At 47.2% G+C, this 14,634-nt stretch overlaps 1 protein-coding gene across 8 annotated transcripts in view; it reads right to left on the bottom strand.

The window, feature by feature from the left end:
- Positions 1-14,634, bottom strand: part of SORBS1 (sorbin and SH3 domain containing 1) — a 218,966-nt gene that overhangs the window by 97,154 nt on the left and 107,178 nt on the right. For all 8 annotated transcript variants that reach the window (XM_058543601.1, XM_058543600.1, XM_058543602.1 and 5 more), the window contains 2 exons: positions 13,223-13,291; positions 7,953-8,081 (listed from right to left, as the gene is read on the bottom strand). In XM_058543601.1, the coding sequence (XP_058399584.1) occupies positions 7,953-8,081; positions 13,223-13,291 (198 nt within the window). The remainder of the gene's footprint in view (positions 1-7,952; positions 8,082-13,222; positions 13,292-14,634) is intronic.

The raw sequence follows: 14,634 nt of genomic DNA on the forward strand, positions 1-14,634 counted from the left end.
CAGATCTGGCCCATGACCCATAGTTGGCCAACCCCTGATCTAGCCAATCCCTTAACTGCCTTCTCCCTGGCTGCGTAGAGTAGGCCTTACCCTACATAGAGATAGAGAAGGGGCTAAGATTCCAGCTCTCACAGCCCAAGCCTCCGTTTCAATGTGGGTCCCTCAAGGACTACAGATGGGCTTTCCAGACATCAAGTTGAGGTTTACAAACTTTATTAAACACCTTTCTAAGTGCCAGACACTGTTAGTCACTTTTGCACCTATTGAGTATTTAATTTAGTGTACACAACAAGCCTGTGAGGTAGGTAATCACTACTTATAGATGAGGAAACAGAAAGGCCAACTGACTTGCCCAAAGTCACACAGCAAGGAAATGACATAGCAGTCAGCCCAGCTCTCCAGAATGAAGTACAGCGCTCTGTCCACCACCTATAGCCACCAACCCCACATCAGCCACAAAGTAGCGCCTACATTCCAGGGAGGTAGGGGTAGCCAAAAGGTGTCAGAGCAAAAGGCAAGGCAGAGGAAAAGGTTTCTAGTGATAGGCATCCACGTACAGCAGTTCAGTTGCATCAGAATCACAGGAAGAGCTTGTTAAAACCCAGAGTGCAGGGCCCATCCCCAGAGTTTCTGACTTGGCAGATGGGAGGGGAGGCCCTAGAATCTGCATTTCTAACATGATCCCAGGGGATACTAAGTCTGATGGTCCACAGCCCACACTTTGAAAACCACTGATATGAGGTATACTTAAAAAACCTCCTTATTCTGGAAAACTGTATCTGCTTTTGCTTATCTTTTTCCCCTCTAAGTCAAAGCTTTTATAACATGTTTCAGTTGTATACTCCTTTAGCAGGTTGCCTGTTACCTATGAATTGTCCACAAGGGAGTGGCAGAAATGCGTTTGTCTTCTCTTCTCAACCATAGCTGGAAAATTGACAAGGAATTTTACTTCCATTACTGCAACGTACTGGCTTGTGTGACCAAGAGCAAGCTGTTAATCATGCTAAACTTCATTTTTCTCATCTATAAAATATAATCCTTACCCCATGGACACTTCACAGAGTTGCTGAAGATCTAGAGATCAAGTAAGTGAAGTATCCTAAAAGTGACCATTTTTAACACTGACTGTTGCATCCATCCAGATCTATGACCCAGAGATTTCCTTGTACCTGGCAGGCCCTCAATCACCAGGTGACACACTGTGACAACGGTTCTCCCTCCTCCCCTGCATCTATCACTTTTATTATCCCATCTTCCTTTCTAAGTTAATTCTAGTCCACCTATGTCAAGTCATTCTATCAAATTTACTAGATTTACACATACACTAAATATCAATAGATTCTGAGCGTAGGGCTATCAATAAAGGATGTAAACTTTGTACATGGATTTGGGGGCACCTTATTTTGTCCCTCTTTGGTTTGCAATTGGGTTGGTTCTACTCAGGGGACACTGACAAACAGATGTGTCATGGAAAGCTGAGATGTGTCTGTCCCTCCAAACCTCTAGGTATCATAAAGGGACTACCATTTTGGCATCAGACTGCCTAGTTTGAGTCCTTGATAACTGCACATCCTACACAAATGACTTAGCCTTGTCTATGAAATGAGATATTACCTACCTCTTATGAGTCAAGCAGACTAGATGGAAATATCTGGCATCAACTGTGTGCTTAGTAAAATCAGAATCCAAAGCATAAGGGAAAAAATTTCCCCAGAAAGAAATAAGAGTTGTTGACTTCTTCCATTTGATAAATAGCTTCAAGAACATAATATCCTTGGGGATCAACCTACTTTTTCTTCTCATTCCAAGTCTTCTCATTCCAAGTCATTAAAATTGTTCCCCTTATCCTGACCCAAAAAAGGCAGTTCCCAGGATCTAAGCATCCTTCTCTTCCTTATTAAAGGAGAGCTGCATTTCTGATGCTTTATAATCCTTCATCTGTTACCTGGTCTTCTGAACCTTGAAGGTTGGTAGCAGCCCAGGGCCACTTGTGCCTGAGTGCAACAGGTGAAATTTTATACACATAATCATCAATTATTAACTCTTGGTTGAGGAGACTGTCAAAATGCTTCTTTCAATAAATGTTACCTCAGAGCTCCTGAGCAGGGAGAAGGGCCTTGGACAGTTAGATCCTAGATAGGTTTCACAGCCCTAAAGAGACCAAGCCTTTTCATGAGAAGTATAATTTATCTTGCTTTATCTTTTCCTCCATTTATTCCTTTTATACAAATCTTTTCTGGCCTGGGGCCACAGCCTCCTGATATTTTCTTTTATCTGAATCTGTGCTAATTTCGTTTTGGTCCAGTTCAAAGTTGTTTTTCTGATCAGTTCTTCTTGTGATCTTAGGATAAATTTTATCGAGTCAGATTTGATGAGTTTTGATAGAGTAACCAAGAGTTAGAAAAGAGGTGTTAAAAGTGGGCCTACCAGTGTTCCAAATCTTATTTGTGTTTTTCATTCATGCTGTGTGATAAAGAATTTAACCTTACCTAAAAAGAAGTCTGGCCTCTGCCCTCTGGCTTCTGGGAGTTAATATCTAAAAGCCCTTGGAATGTCATCCTGAATGGAGTGTCTTTATGCCACACCTATAATGTGATTTACCTTGGGGGCTTTGAGCCATCAAGAGCTCAACCACCTAATAGACTGGAGAATGAGATCCATGCCACATGGGCAGTGGATAATGCCTATGTAATGGAGCCCCAATAAAAATCCTGGACACAATGTCTTGGGTCGATTTCCTGGTTGGCAATACTGAGCATATTTTCACACCCCAATGCTGGGAATTAACACATCCTGGCTCCACAAGAGAGGATAATGAAAGCTCCGTGCTTGGTTCTTCCCCAGGCCCCACTGTGTGTTTCTTCTCCTAGCTGATTTTAATCTGTATCTTCTCCCTGTAATAAACTATAACTGTGATTATAATAGCTTTCAAAGAGTTCTGTGAGTCTTTCTAGCAAATTATCAAAACTAAGAATGGTTTTGGGAATCCCCTGAACTTGCAGTTCGTGTCAGAAGTGAGGGTGTTCTCTTGTGGGGACTTCCCCCCTCAACTTCTCAGTTGGCCCTAATTCTCACATAGGAGCTCATAAAAAGGACTCTTAGTTAACAGAGGTAGGAAGTGTCTTTAACTGCATCAAGGTCAATTTCCTTATGTTATTTTTTCTGCTACTGCCATTTCTGGAGAGCAAATGTGAGGAAATGAGTTGATTGCAAGTCCAAGAATCTTTACGTCCAAAGCTAACTTTGCAGTCAAGAATCAGGCAGGAAGGAATGGAGCCAACTGGCACAGAACTAACAAAATGCAAAGGTTGAACTGGACTTTGGCTTCTGAGTCAGAACAAAGGGATTGATGGTCTTCAGGCTACACCAGACAGGAAGCTTGGTATCACACTTACCACCAGTTCAGGCTCCCTATCTCCTCTTGAGTAAAAACACTCTGACCTGGGAACACAGATTAAGTCACTCTGAACCAACAGGGCCAACACCAAGACCTGGCCAGGCAATGATATCAAGAAGCAGGGATAAAGTGATGAGACCTCTCCTGGAGGCAGGGAGTCAGCACTAAGATTGTTGCAGTTCTTTCCAGATGGTTCTGATCCTAAAACCAAGGCCCACATTCAGAGATTAGGAGGTTGGCCAGGAAGCCATGGTCAGGGATCCAGAGTCAAGCTACCACCTGAGGGCGGGAGTCTGGAGGGTGGGTTTAAACTGGGCAACTGTCTGTCACTCCACCTCAGAGAACGTCTCCATCCTCCCAATATTCACTGGATGCAGATGGCTCCCAAATCCACATGCTGGACTCCAAGTTTCTAAATGGCTATTAGAAGATTCCTCCTAGAAATCCTTCCCTTGCCAAGAAACTCAACATGTCAAAAAGTGGAATTCAATATTCCTTTCAACTCCCTTCACAAATCCCCCATCTGCATGAGTGCCACAATCATTCTCTTAGTCAACCAGGAAAGGCACTTCCTGGTCAGCACGGAGTCCCACCTCTCCATGCTCCTTAAACACACTGTATCAAGCCCTGTCATTCCACTCTTCCAAATACACTTCTACCCTTGGCCCCTGCTCTTCGTTCCCACTACCACCATGCTAGGTCCAGGTCCTCATAACTGAAATTATTTCAAGTCTTTAATGGGCCACTTGATCTGCAGTAACTAGAATGGTTACCACTAAAGAGCACCTAATGTGTGCCTAGCTCTGTGCTAAATCTTGAAATGAAAGAGCTCATTGAATCCCAACAACTCTATTGTGATCATTCCCATTTTACAGATGCGGAAACTCTCCAAGGTTGAGTAATTTGACTACATCAGAAAGAGAGTAAGTAGCAGAGCTGAGCCTCAACAGGGGACTGTGTGACTCAAGAACACCACCATCTCTCCCAGGATGAGGGAGTTGGAGCAAGGACTGGAAATAGGGCATAGCTCTGAAACATGGTTGTCAAGGGGCCACATAAGGGAAGAAATCAGGACACAGGTGCTGGGCAGTATTGTATGACTGGAGCTTCCAGTCCAGTCAAATGATCAACAATTGGAGACCTAATAGGATGGAAGAAGGTGGTGAAGCCAGGGAGCAAGGCAGTGAGGGAGCAGACAGAGCAGCTGGGGGACAGGTTCTGGCCCTGGTGAAAACAGAGGGAGCTGGACGCTGTCTGAAATTAGCTATCTGTGACGACACTGAGAATAGGAAGCATGCCCAATCCTTGGCAAGAGCTGCTTGCTGCCTCACACTTGGGCTCCCAGTCCAGGCCCGGTATGGCTGCCTGCAAATACCGCTGAGAACTATTTTCATGTGGCTGGTCAAGGCCCAGGGGCTCCCAGGCCCCAGGACAGGACTGGAGACTGGTGTGGGCCAACAAGTTGTCATCCAGAGGCCCAGAGAGAGGGAGTAGGCAGGGATGAAAGGAGGGCTAGGGAGCCACACAGACATAGCCAGAGTTGAGAGCCAACAGGATGCTGGTCAATGAGCAGGAGGGTAGTCATGGTCCTGAGGGTCCCATCTCCAGAGGCCCATCCTCTTGTAACCTCACCCAAGTGTTAACTCATTCCAGCCTCTTTTGTACTGTTAATGAGTACTTTTCTCCTCTTTACTCAAACACAGCTTGTTCCTTTCCACCCAAAAAGCCCTAGTATACAATCTTGAATTTGTCCCCAGTGAATAAGATTCTGTTTGTGTCAGGTTAATTCCCAAACTTCCCAAGGTCACAGAGCATTTGGGAACTAGAAAGGCTTGGAAATCATTTTGCCCAAGTCCCTCATTCTTTATACATGCTTCAAAGGTGTGACTTACCCACGGTCAGAAAGCACGGTATTGGACTAGGGGCCCACACCTGACTCTTCTGTTGCAGCAAACTGCCTTTTGTCCTCACCTAATGCACCTAGAATTACTCTTCCTGTTCCTCCCTTCTCCCCACTTCTCATCACAATGACCCACATAGCACGAGGTACACAGATGATGCAGAATGAATGTCTGCTCATTCGGATTCAATGATCTCAATTGACCTGGAGGGAAATAATCTACTAAGATTAATTTACTGTGAGGTGTGAATGACTGATAGCTATCCCCTAATTCTTTACAGTATTCGCATTTTAAAACGATCATTTTGGGGGCCTCCCCCGTGGCTTAGCGGTTAAGTGTGCATGCTCCACTACTGGCGGCCCGGGGTTCAGATCCCAGGCGCGCACCGATGCACCGCTTGTCCAGCCATGCCGAGGTGGCGTCCCACATAGAGCAACTAAAAAGATGTGCGACTATGACATACAACTATCTACTGGGGCCTAGGGGAGAAAAAGGGAAAAAAAAAGGAGGAGGATTGGCAATAGATGTTAGCTCAGGGGTGATCTTCCTCACAAAAAAAAAAAAAAATTCTCTTTAAAACAAGATCTTTTTTAACCCAAATTAGCAGTTAGAAATTCATAAGATGTAGAATTATTTGGGGACTAGAGAGGGCTTCCTGAAGTGCTCAAATCACTGCACAGGACTGTAGCACAAGCCTATAGACAGTGGGGCGAAGAGTAGCATTTGCTTTCTATGTTAGTGCCACACTGTAACCACCAGGGGGAGCTCAAGGCTCCCTCTCCTCCACCACTCCCATTCACCACTCCTGTTCCCCAACCCAGGAAGGGCCAGGCAGTTGATAAGATCATTTTATTGGGTCATGGGCTGTAGGTATGGTCTTTCTCTTTAAATTATCCCTTAGGATTCTCTCTTCCCCAAACGTTCTCCAGCTTGGGAGCTGGATCTTCCCAGTTAGGCCTGAAGCGGCTGGATTAGGCTAGTCTTAGAAATTATTTTGCTTTCTCTCCTTAGACTCACCTCTCCTGGAGATAAAAGTGACAAACTGCAGTGTGGCAAGAGCCAGGTAGGTGTAGGTTCAGGAATATAGAGCCAAGAAGCTACTTTCAACTTGTAGTACTGGAGGCTATTCACGCCTTCCCTGAGCCTAGGGAAAAAGAATCCCTGCCCAGGGACCAACATTACCAGAACGGGGCTAGTGCTCAAACCCTAGCCTGGCCTCATCTTTAGGCAACTGTCTTGGCATCTGTTACAGGCGGCTGAGACAAGAAGTCAGTCTCCAGGATGCTGGGCACTGACCATCTCCATCCTATATAATTCCATCTTATCACAACATACCACTCCCAACCGTACCAAAAGGGTTTGCGTGCCCACTTCCTTTCCTCTCGGGTCCCAAGGCAGTGGTCATCACCTCAATTCATTTTCTCCCTTCATTTCCTTCAAGAAAGAAAACTCCCATCCCTTATAACAGTAGCTCTCAAATGTGGTCCTTGGACCAGCAGCATCAGCATGACCTGGGAATTTGTCAGAAACACAAAACCTCGACCCTGACCTCCGACCTTCAAGTGGGAATCATAAATCCTAAAACTCTGGGCTGGGGCCCAGCAACTTGTCTTTTTATTCCAGGTGATTCTGATGCAGCTAAAGTGTGAAAACCGCTGCCCTACAGAGTGGAAAAGGGCTACCCTACCTTAACTAAGCTAACTGTGCCCATGGAACCTCAAAGTCAGCATTTCTCAGCTCCCAGAACACTTGGGCTGTGGAAAGTCCTCTCCAGAAAGGTTAAAATAATCACAATCATAACCTATTAACAGCAGGTAACATCTAACAGCTCACTGCATGCCACCAGGAGTGGTGCAAAACATTTTACGTACTTCACCCTCACAATAATGCTATGAGGCAGGTACAATTATCAACTCCCTTCTATCAATGACATCACTAAGGTTGAGAGAATAGACATCTCAGCCAAGGTTGCATAGCCAACAGGTGCTGGAAGAAGGACATGAACAACAGATCTATCAGGTCCCATAGTCCTAGGTCTAAACCTCAACACCATGTTCTAGACAGTCAGGTTTCCAGTGTTATGGGTCAGGGTGGGGTTTGTCTCCCTTCATTCCTAGTTTGTATTGGCTTCAGAATTGCTCTCCTGATCCTGCGCCCTCAGCTGCCAGGTCACCTCCCCAGGCCTGAGCCCTGCCCCACCTCTGCTCTCCTGGGAGCTCAGTCAGCCAGCCACCTGCACTTATCCCCTGGCTTCTTCCCCAGCCCCAGCTAAGCTCTCAGAAGTGGGGATGGGCTCAGAGAAGCCTAACCTGTACTGTAGCCCATCTCACCACTACCCCTAAGCCATCTCTGTCCTCATGAATGCAGGCTGCAGAGCCACCAGCTCTTTAACAGGGTTTCTGCTCATCTGTTCAGTCAAAAGCGAAAATACAGTGGTGGTCACTGGTGTGCCTTCACCTGAAGCAAGGTGTACCTGTCAGTTCAGGGCACTGACCACTACCCATCACAGAAGGGACAAGGAACTGACTGTCCCAGGGGCCCCTGGGAGAATCAGGAGGCAGCTGATGAATTCATGCCCTTCTGAACAAAGCATGAGGCCTCCTGCCCTTCCCATGTGGCTTTGAACACCTCCCCCAATCCCATGGGAAGCACACCTGGTTTGCTTTCGTGTTTCGGGGTTTCCTGAGGGCTCACAGGGCTACTGCTCGGGATTTCCCTGTAAGAGGATGAGGCCCGGAGAGTCACCGCTCCCTTTCCGGTGCAGATTTTTGTAGGATCCATATCTGAAAAGGAAAAAACCCAAAAGAGAAGACTGAATCCAAGGTTCCTGAAGGATTAAAGCAAAGTCAGCAACTTGATAGAGCTGGGGAATGAGATGAGCCTGGTCACAGCCACGCAGTCTGGTGGTCAATGAAAATTAACGTGTGAGTGGTGGAGAGGGACGAATCACATTTTCAGAGATTTACCATGTATCATGAGGTTAGGGGAACATGGAAGCAACAGTGAGTTCTGAGTAAATATATGAGTTACAACATCAGCTGTAAACATTTCAAAATGAAAGCGGGTTTATTCCTTTTATTAAATGAAGTTTAGGTTGGTGAGCAGACTGACCAATTAGTAAGGCACAGTTCAAGAAGGAATTCAAGCAATTTCTCAAGCTCCCAGATCATCCTTCTAGAAGAGCCAGTTGACAACACAGGGAATTAGGCAGTGGTTCTCCGGAGAATCACTGGTCCTTGCAGTTCTCCAATGGAGAACAGAAAAGAAAATCTCTGTATCAGCAAGTCAAGACCCCTGAAATGATGAGACAGGACATGCTGCCTGGGGAGAAAGATCATGGGTGAGAGCCTCACATTCCAACCTTAACGAAAGAAATTCACACCAAAGAAAGCAACCAGAAATGCTCAATCCTTCAATGAACAGCATTCGATGCACCCCCAGCTGAGCCTTCACTGGGTCCCAACCTCTCCTACAGTTTGCAGTGGCCTAATAACAGACGCAGGTCATCTTTCAGAATTCCACTGAGAAGGACTTCAAAATAGGCTTCCAAAGGTCTGAATGCCCAGCCTCCAGGAAACTCAGTAATGAGGAGGCAAGAAACCAATGCAGACCACACAGTTCTAGAAGGCACATAGGAATGTTTCTCTCTATGCAGCTGAGCTGAACTGAATTCCACAGTTCATTTTCTCAAATTGCTCACAGCACAGCCTGGATCTCTGACCTAAAATTTTCAAGACTGGGATCATGGGGTAAAGTTTAAGGTGGGCATTGGGCAGGACGTGGGCTCAGACATCCAATGCATCCCCATTCCTGCACCAGGGCAGAAAAGCAAAGCCTTTTCTCTCCTGTTTTCCTTTTCTCTCCAGCAGCCCCCTTCACCACAACTCAGACAATGATGATTCGTGCTATAGGAGAGAACAGATCCGCCCCATCAGCACTTCTTCCACTGAAAGCAAAGCACAAAAGCACAATGGATGGCAGAGCAGGCACCAGCCTTGGAGAGCATCTGACTTGTCCAAACCTATCAAGACAAGCGACCAATGTCACAAAACCATCAGGAAAATTGATTCATGGTCTTTTCAGGAGGACGAGGGGCAAACTGACAAACCCAGCCCATCCACAGGCCCCTAGATGCACAGCTGGATTTGCCCGACTCCTGAGAGCACCACTGGGATAAAGCACCACCTCAGCCTCACGTGTCCTATTCTGTACAGAAGGGAGCTATGAGCTCGAGCTGACAGCCGAACTGCATCCCTCCTTGGAGAGGAGAGGCAGGAAGTGACTGCAGGTGACATTGCGGGTGGGGGAGGGAGTGCTCCGGGAAACGGCCCAGCGAGTATCACGAGGTGCACCTGGCTTTGGCATCTAAAGCAGCTGCTTCAAGTTCAGTCCAATTCAGAGGTTCCCTCTGCAGCAACATTAATTCTCAGGGAGACTAGTGTTTTAAAGTATTGGGAGCTGGAAACCTCTAGGGAGAGCCTAAGAAGTCCATGTGGCTCAGACTCACACCAGAGTAAATGTTTAGCCTCTGGACTGACCTGCTCCTAAAGAGGAGAGGGGCAGGGCATTTGTTAGTTCTTCTCCACACTTGCCACTGACAGAAAACACACACACACATTCACATACACAGGAAGAAAGGAAACCAACTGAGGAAGTGAGAGGGAATGGCTCCTAAACATGCAAGGATTAAGCCTCCACGTCTTTGTTAGAAGAAGAAAGGAAAACCATGCATGATCTGCTAACAATTAAAAAAAGAAACCAACCCAGGGAGAGATACCTGGAGGGAGTACTAGGCCTGAAGAGTTTCTCACTGTCTTCACAGGAATTATTTTAACAGCAGAAATAGAGCGTGCACGTAAAGGGTCGGCAGTTGCTGAAAACACAAAAGAGTAAATGGTGCATCCAGAGAGAACATTTGGGAAACACTCAGGCAGTTGAGGAACTGGGCAGGGACAATACGAGGAAGTGGCCCATAAGAAAAGAACAATACGAAGAGCAGTGGATGCAGTAATTTAAAATAACCTGCTTTCTCTCTTTCGAGTTCTGTGCCAAGACGGCAGAACCCTTCCTCCCTTGTCACCCAAATGCAGTTGGTCAGTGTTTATCTATGCCTCCTGCCACAGCAGGAACTTGCCAAGACTCTGGACAAAGAGATTTACAGAGATGCAGATGGCCTGGCAAACAGAGGAAGGGGAAAGCAATCAGGGGCCAAGGGGCCCCCTGGGAGAATGCGGGGGTGTCTGCATTGGGGGCGGGCTCTGAGGAGGAGAGCTATGGCTCATAGGCCCCAGATGAGTGGAGGAAGGAAAGGAACAAGTTCATGGGTTGCCTAGTCCTTCCAGCCATCAGAGCTGCTTCCCAAGAATCATAACTTCTAGGGTCTTGCTCTGACAATCACAGCTCTCTGTCCCCAAGCAAATCAGAACCCCCATCTGTTGGGCAGCAGATGGTCTTGCTTAAACCCACCCTTTCCTGGGCAAGATGTTGCCAAGTGTCCAAGTGCTTGCTCAAGACTCTGGGCAGCACCCGAGTGCACAGCCCAGGATCCTGACACCCAGCTGAACTTGGGGGGAGCTGAGATAACTGCCTGGAATGTGGCAAGGGCTGCTGTCCTCAAATCCCGGGTGCTCATGCTCATCTATCCGAAGGCTTCTCTCAGCCCCCTGCCTCCCCAGATTGTGGACTCTCAACAGTGGGCCACATCCTCCTTCTCACAACAAGCCTGTTGTGAGGCCTCCTCTCCTCCTCTCTCTCTTATGGCAGCAGATAGAGGGAGATGGGAGCTCATGCACTACAGCACCAATGTCACTCCAACGAGCAACACCCAGAGGTCTTGTGGCCCCAGAGCCACATAATAACTGCGGGCAGGGCTGTCTGGGAAGCAAGACTGTCAGTGCTGCATCAGTATCGTGCCGGCGAGCCTGTCAAGGGGGCAGGAGGGAAGAAGGCAACTCAGCGATGGGCAGTCCACCTTCCAGTCAACCACGCTGACATTTCATAAGGTGTATAGCAGTCATATAGCATATGGCCATCAATAAGTAAGTTGATAATAACAATACCACATGTATTAAGATACAAACATGCTTTCAGAGTAATCCTATTGACTGCTTCTTATGACCACCTGGGAGATTGGCTGGATGGGAAATTTTTGTTACTATTTTCAGAGGAAGAAACAAGAGGCTCAGAGAGATGCTCAGTCATCCAGTTCTCAAGTGAAGAGGCTGAGACTGGAGCTCAGCTGTCCTGGCATCTGGTTCAGTGACCTCCCCAGGCCACCCTGATCACCTTCAGGTTGCATCTGCCTCCTCTTTCCAACCAAAGGTGGGTCTTACTGAGGAGAGACTGGAATCCACTTCCACCTGCCACCCAGCCTGCATACCTCTTAAGTCTCCTCTATCAATGAATTCACAGGGATGGGGTCGATGGCCCCATAGGCTGTAAAAGCACCAGAGCCCCCACATCTCTCCGTGTTCCTCATGGGATGCTTAAACACTCCCCTGCAGGCACTGCACAGGCACTGTCCTTTAATGTTCCCTGAATGCAACCTGGCCAAGATTTCCCAAGACCCTGAGAACACAGCCCTACACCATAAGTGGAGAAGGGCGGCCGGGCAGGGAAGCAAGGAGGCAAGGAGAACAGGACAGCAGCAGGACCCCTCCTGCCAGAGAGGAACCCACCCCAAACCAACCAGCCCCACTCTCCCCATCCCTCCTGCTCTCTATGCCTTCCCTCTCTGGCTGTTCCTTCTGATTTCAAACTTTGCCTTATCTCAAAAGGAATACCTGGTTGAACCAGATGGAAATTACAAAGGACAAACATGTCAAACTCTCTGAAATTATTCTTTGAGGGACAGGCACTTTGAAATGCTCAATGACAGGACTTTTGCCCTTCCTCCTGGATACCATAAAATTTAGTGAGATGAACATGGATAGAATTCACTGGAAGCCAGAATTCGAAGTAGAATTTGAAAAACGACTGCAGATCATCAAATTCCCTTGTCTTCTAGATAGGAGAACTCATCCCAGGAAGACAAAGGACCTCCCAAGACGTCTGTTCATGAGCAGCAGAACCGGGACTCAACCTGTATTTCATCACTCCACCTCACACCACACTGCAGAAGCGACACAGGAAGCCCTGAGGCCTGGCTATTTTGGCAGCCTCGTTGGCACATTCAGGATGAGAGACTATGGGGCAAACAGGACCTCAAAGGTCACCTTATCCATCATTCATTTCACAGAAATCTTTTGTCTTAAAATTTTTAAAAACTGAAAATGTGAGACGATGCATGTGAAACTAATGCCACTGAAATAATTTATTTCAGCAATTTAGGCTCTTGCCTCGGGGTCAGGACTGTGAATGTGTCACTATTTATTACAGGTGAAGGTGAAATGCCAGGTAAGGGAGATTTCAGGCTGATGCATGCCATACGCACGAGGCGTACCTCGGTCTGTGTATTTGATCTGCTATTCACAGCATCCTGTGATGCTTTGTTTTATTTGTTTGTTTGTTTGTTTTCTCCCCAAAGCTCTAGTACATAGTTGTATATTCTAGTTATAAGTTATTCTAGTTCTTCTACGTGAGCCCCCACCACAGCATGGCTATTGACAGACAAGTGGTGTGGTTCCACGCCTGGGAACCAAACACTGGCCGCTAAAGCGGAGTGTGCTGCACTTTAACCCCTAGGCCATCAGGGCTGGCTCTAGGGACAGATTTTAATACGTCACCTCACAGTGGGAAATGGCAGCCTCAGACTCACAAGATGCAAGAACATGTTCACAGTCTCAGAAAGTCAGCATGAGAAACAGGTCTCCAGTTCATGGCCTGAGCAGACCAGCGACTGTTCCCACCAGGCAGGTGGCCCAGGCCCAACTCCTTCCAGAAACACTTTCCAGGACTGAGCCAGGCTTCTCTTCAAGAGCCTTACCTTTGTCTTGCCCATTGCTGCCTGGTGCCAAACCATTCACCACGGCTTTAGAAGCATCAACATCACATTCTGAAAGAAAGAAAGAAAGAGAAAAAGAGCACGAGGCTTGAGACATGTCTCCCCAACATCCACTGAGTTTACATATATTCTCTACACATAAACCAGATACATTCTATACAAAATGGTTTATATATATTCTATTTCCCCAAATGCTGGGACTAAAGCCCTATCCCGAACCCCTGTAGTTCATTTGGCTGAGACTACGTCACTCTACCTAGGCTCTTAACAATCAACTTCCCTGACATAAACCACACTGATAGGCCAGCCTGGACGCTCCTGGATCCAGACACCGCCCCTCCCCACCAGTGGCCTGGACCTCCTGACACCGGCCCCCCAGGCTCTGACCTGCTCATTGCCCCCAGTCCACCTACAGATGAAGGTTAATTCTCCAGACGCCACAGTCTCCCTTGCACCTACATTTCTGGGACGGATGGAAGGAGGGTGTTGGCAAGAAGGCCAGAAATCTCAAGTAGAAGAAACATCACAGGTTCCATCACCCCATCTCTTCTTTCTTTGACTGTCCCTTCCCCACGTACCTGCCCTAATTCCTCATGACCGTCTTCTCTCTAGGAGTGTAGGCCTTGCGTTGGGCCTCCCCAAGTCAGCATCGGGGCAGCCTCTGGGCTTCCACCAGGCCCAGACCGCGTCCTTCCTTCCTTTTTTTTTTTTTAATTAAATATAGCTAAACTTGAAGAAATTTTGAAAAATAATTCCAATGGCTCCTACTCAAACCTCGGCAGCACAGTGCGTTGGTGTCCAACAGCCTGGGTCTGCTACAGCTCCACTACACACTAGCCGGGTGATCCCAGACAAATTATTAGGCCCTCTGTGCCTCAGTTTCCCCATCTATAGAATGGTGTGGTAAACCATGCCCACCTTTGTGGGTTTGCCAGGAGAATGAAGGGAGGCAACGCAGGTTAAGAACTTCCCTCGGTGGCTGGCAGCCCAGTCCAAACTTGGAATAAAAAGAATCCATTATTTGCATGCTGCTCTTTCCACCAAAGGTTAAAACAAATGTTTTCCACATAGTTGCTTTCTTCCTAATGATCATTTTTAATAGTGGCATAATATTCCATCAAGTAAACACACATAATGAACCTACTCATTCCCATCTTCATGGGGGTGATGTTTTTGTTTCCTTCAAATTAAGACAGAAATTCCCAAGAGTGGGACTATCAGGTCAAAGAATCCAGATTTTTTGGTATGAAATGCCTCCTTCCCGCTCCATGCCCGAGAGGAAGAACCTGGGGAGAAGTCCCGCAGGCATTCCCACACCCTCACTCTCCTGTCCGGCCCCTCCTTCCTACTTCTTCCACCCTCATTCATGCCAGGAATGGTGATGCCAGTTTAAG

This window comes from Diceros bicornis, chromosome 6 (assembly GCF_020826845.1).
Source record: "Diceros bicornis minor isolate mBicDic1 chromosome 6, mDicBic1.mat.cur, whole genome shotgun sequence".
Lineage (NCBI taxonomy): Eukaryota > Metazoa > Chordata > Mammalia > Perissodactyla > Rhinocerotidae > Diceros > Diceros bicornis.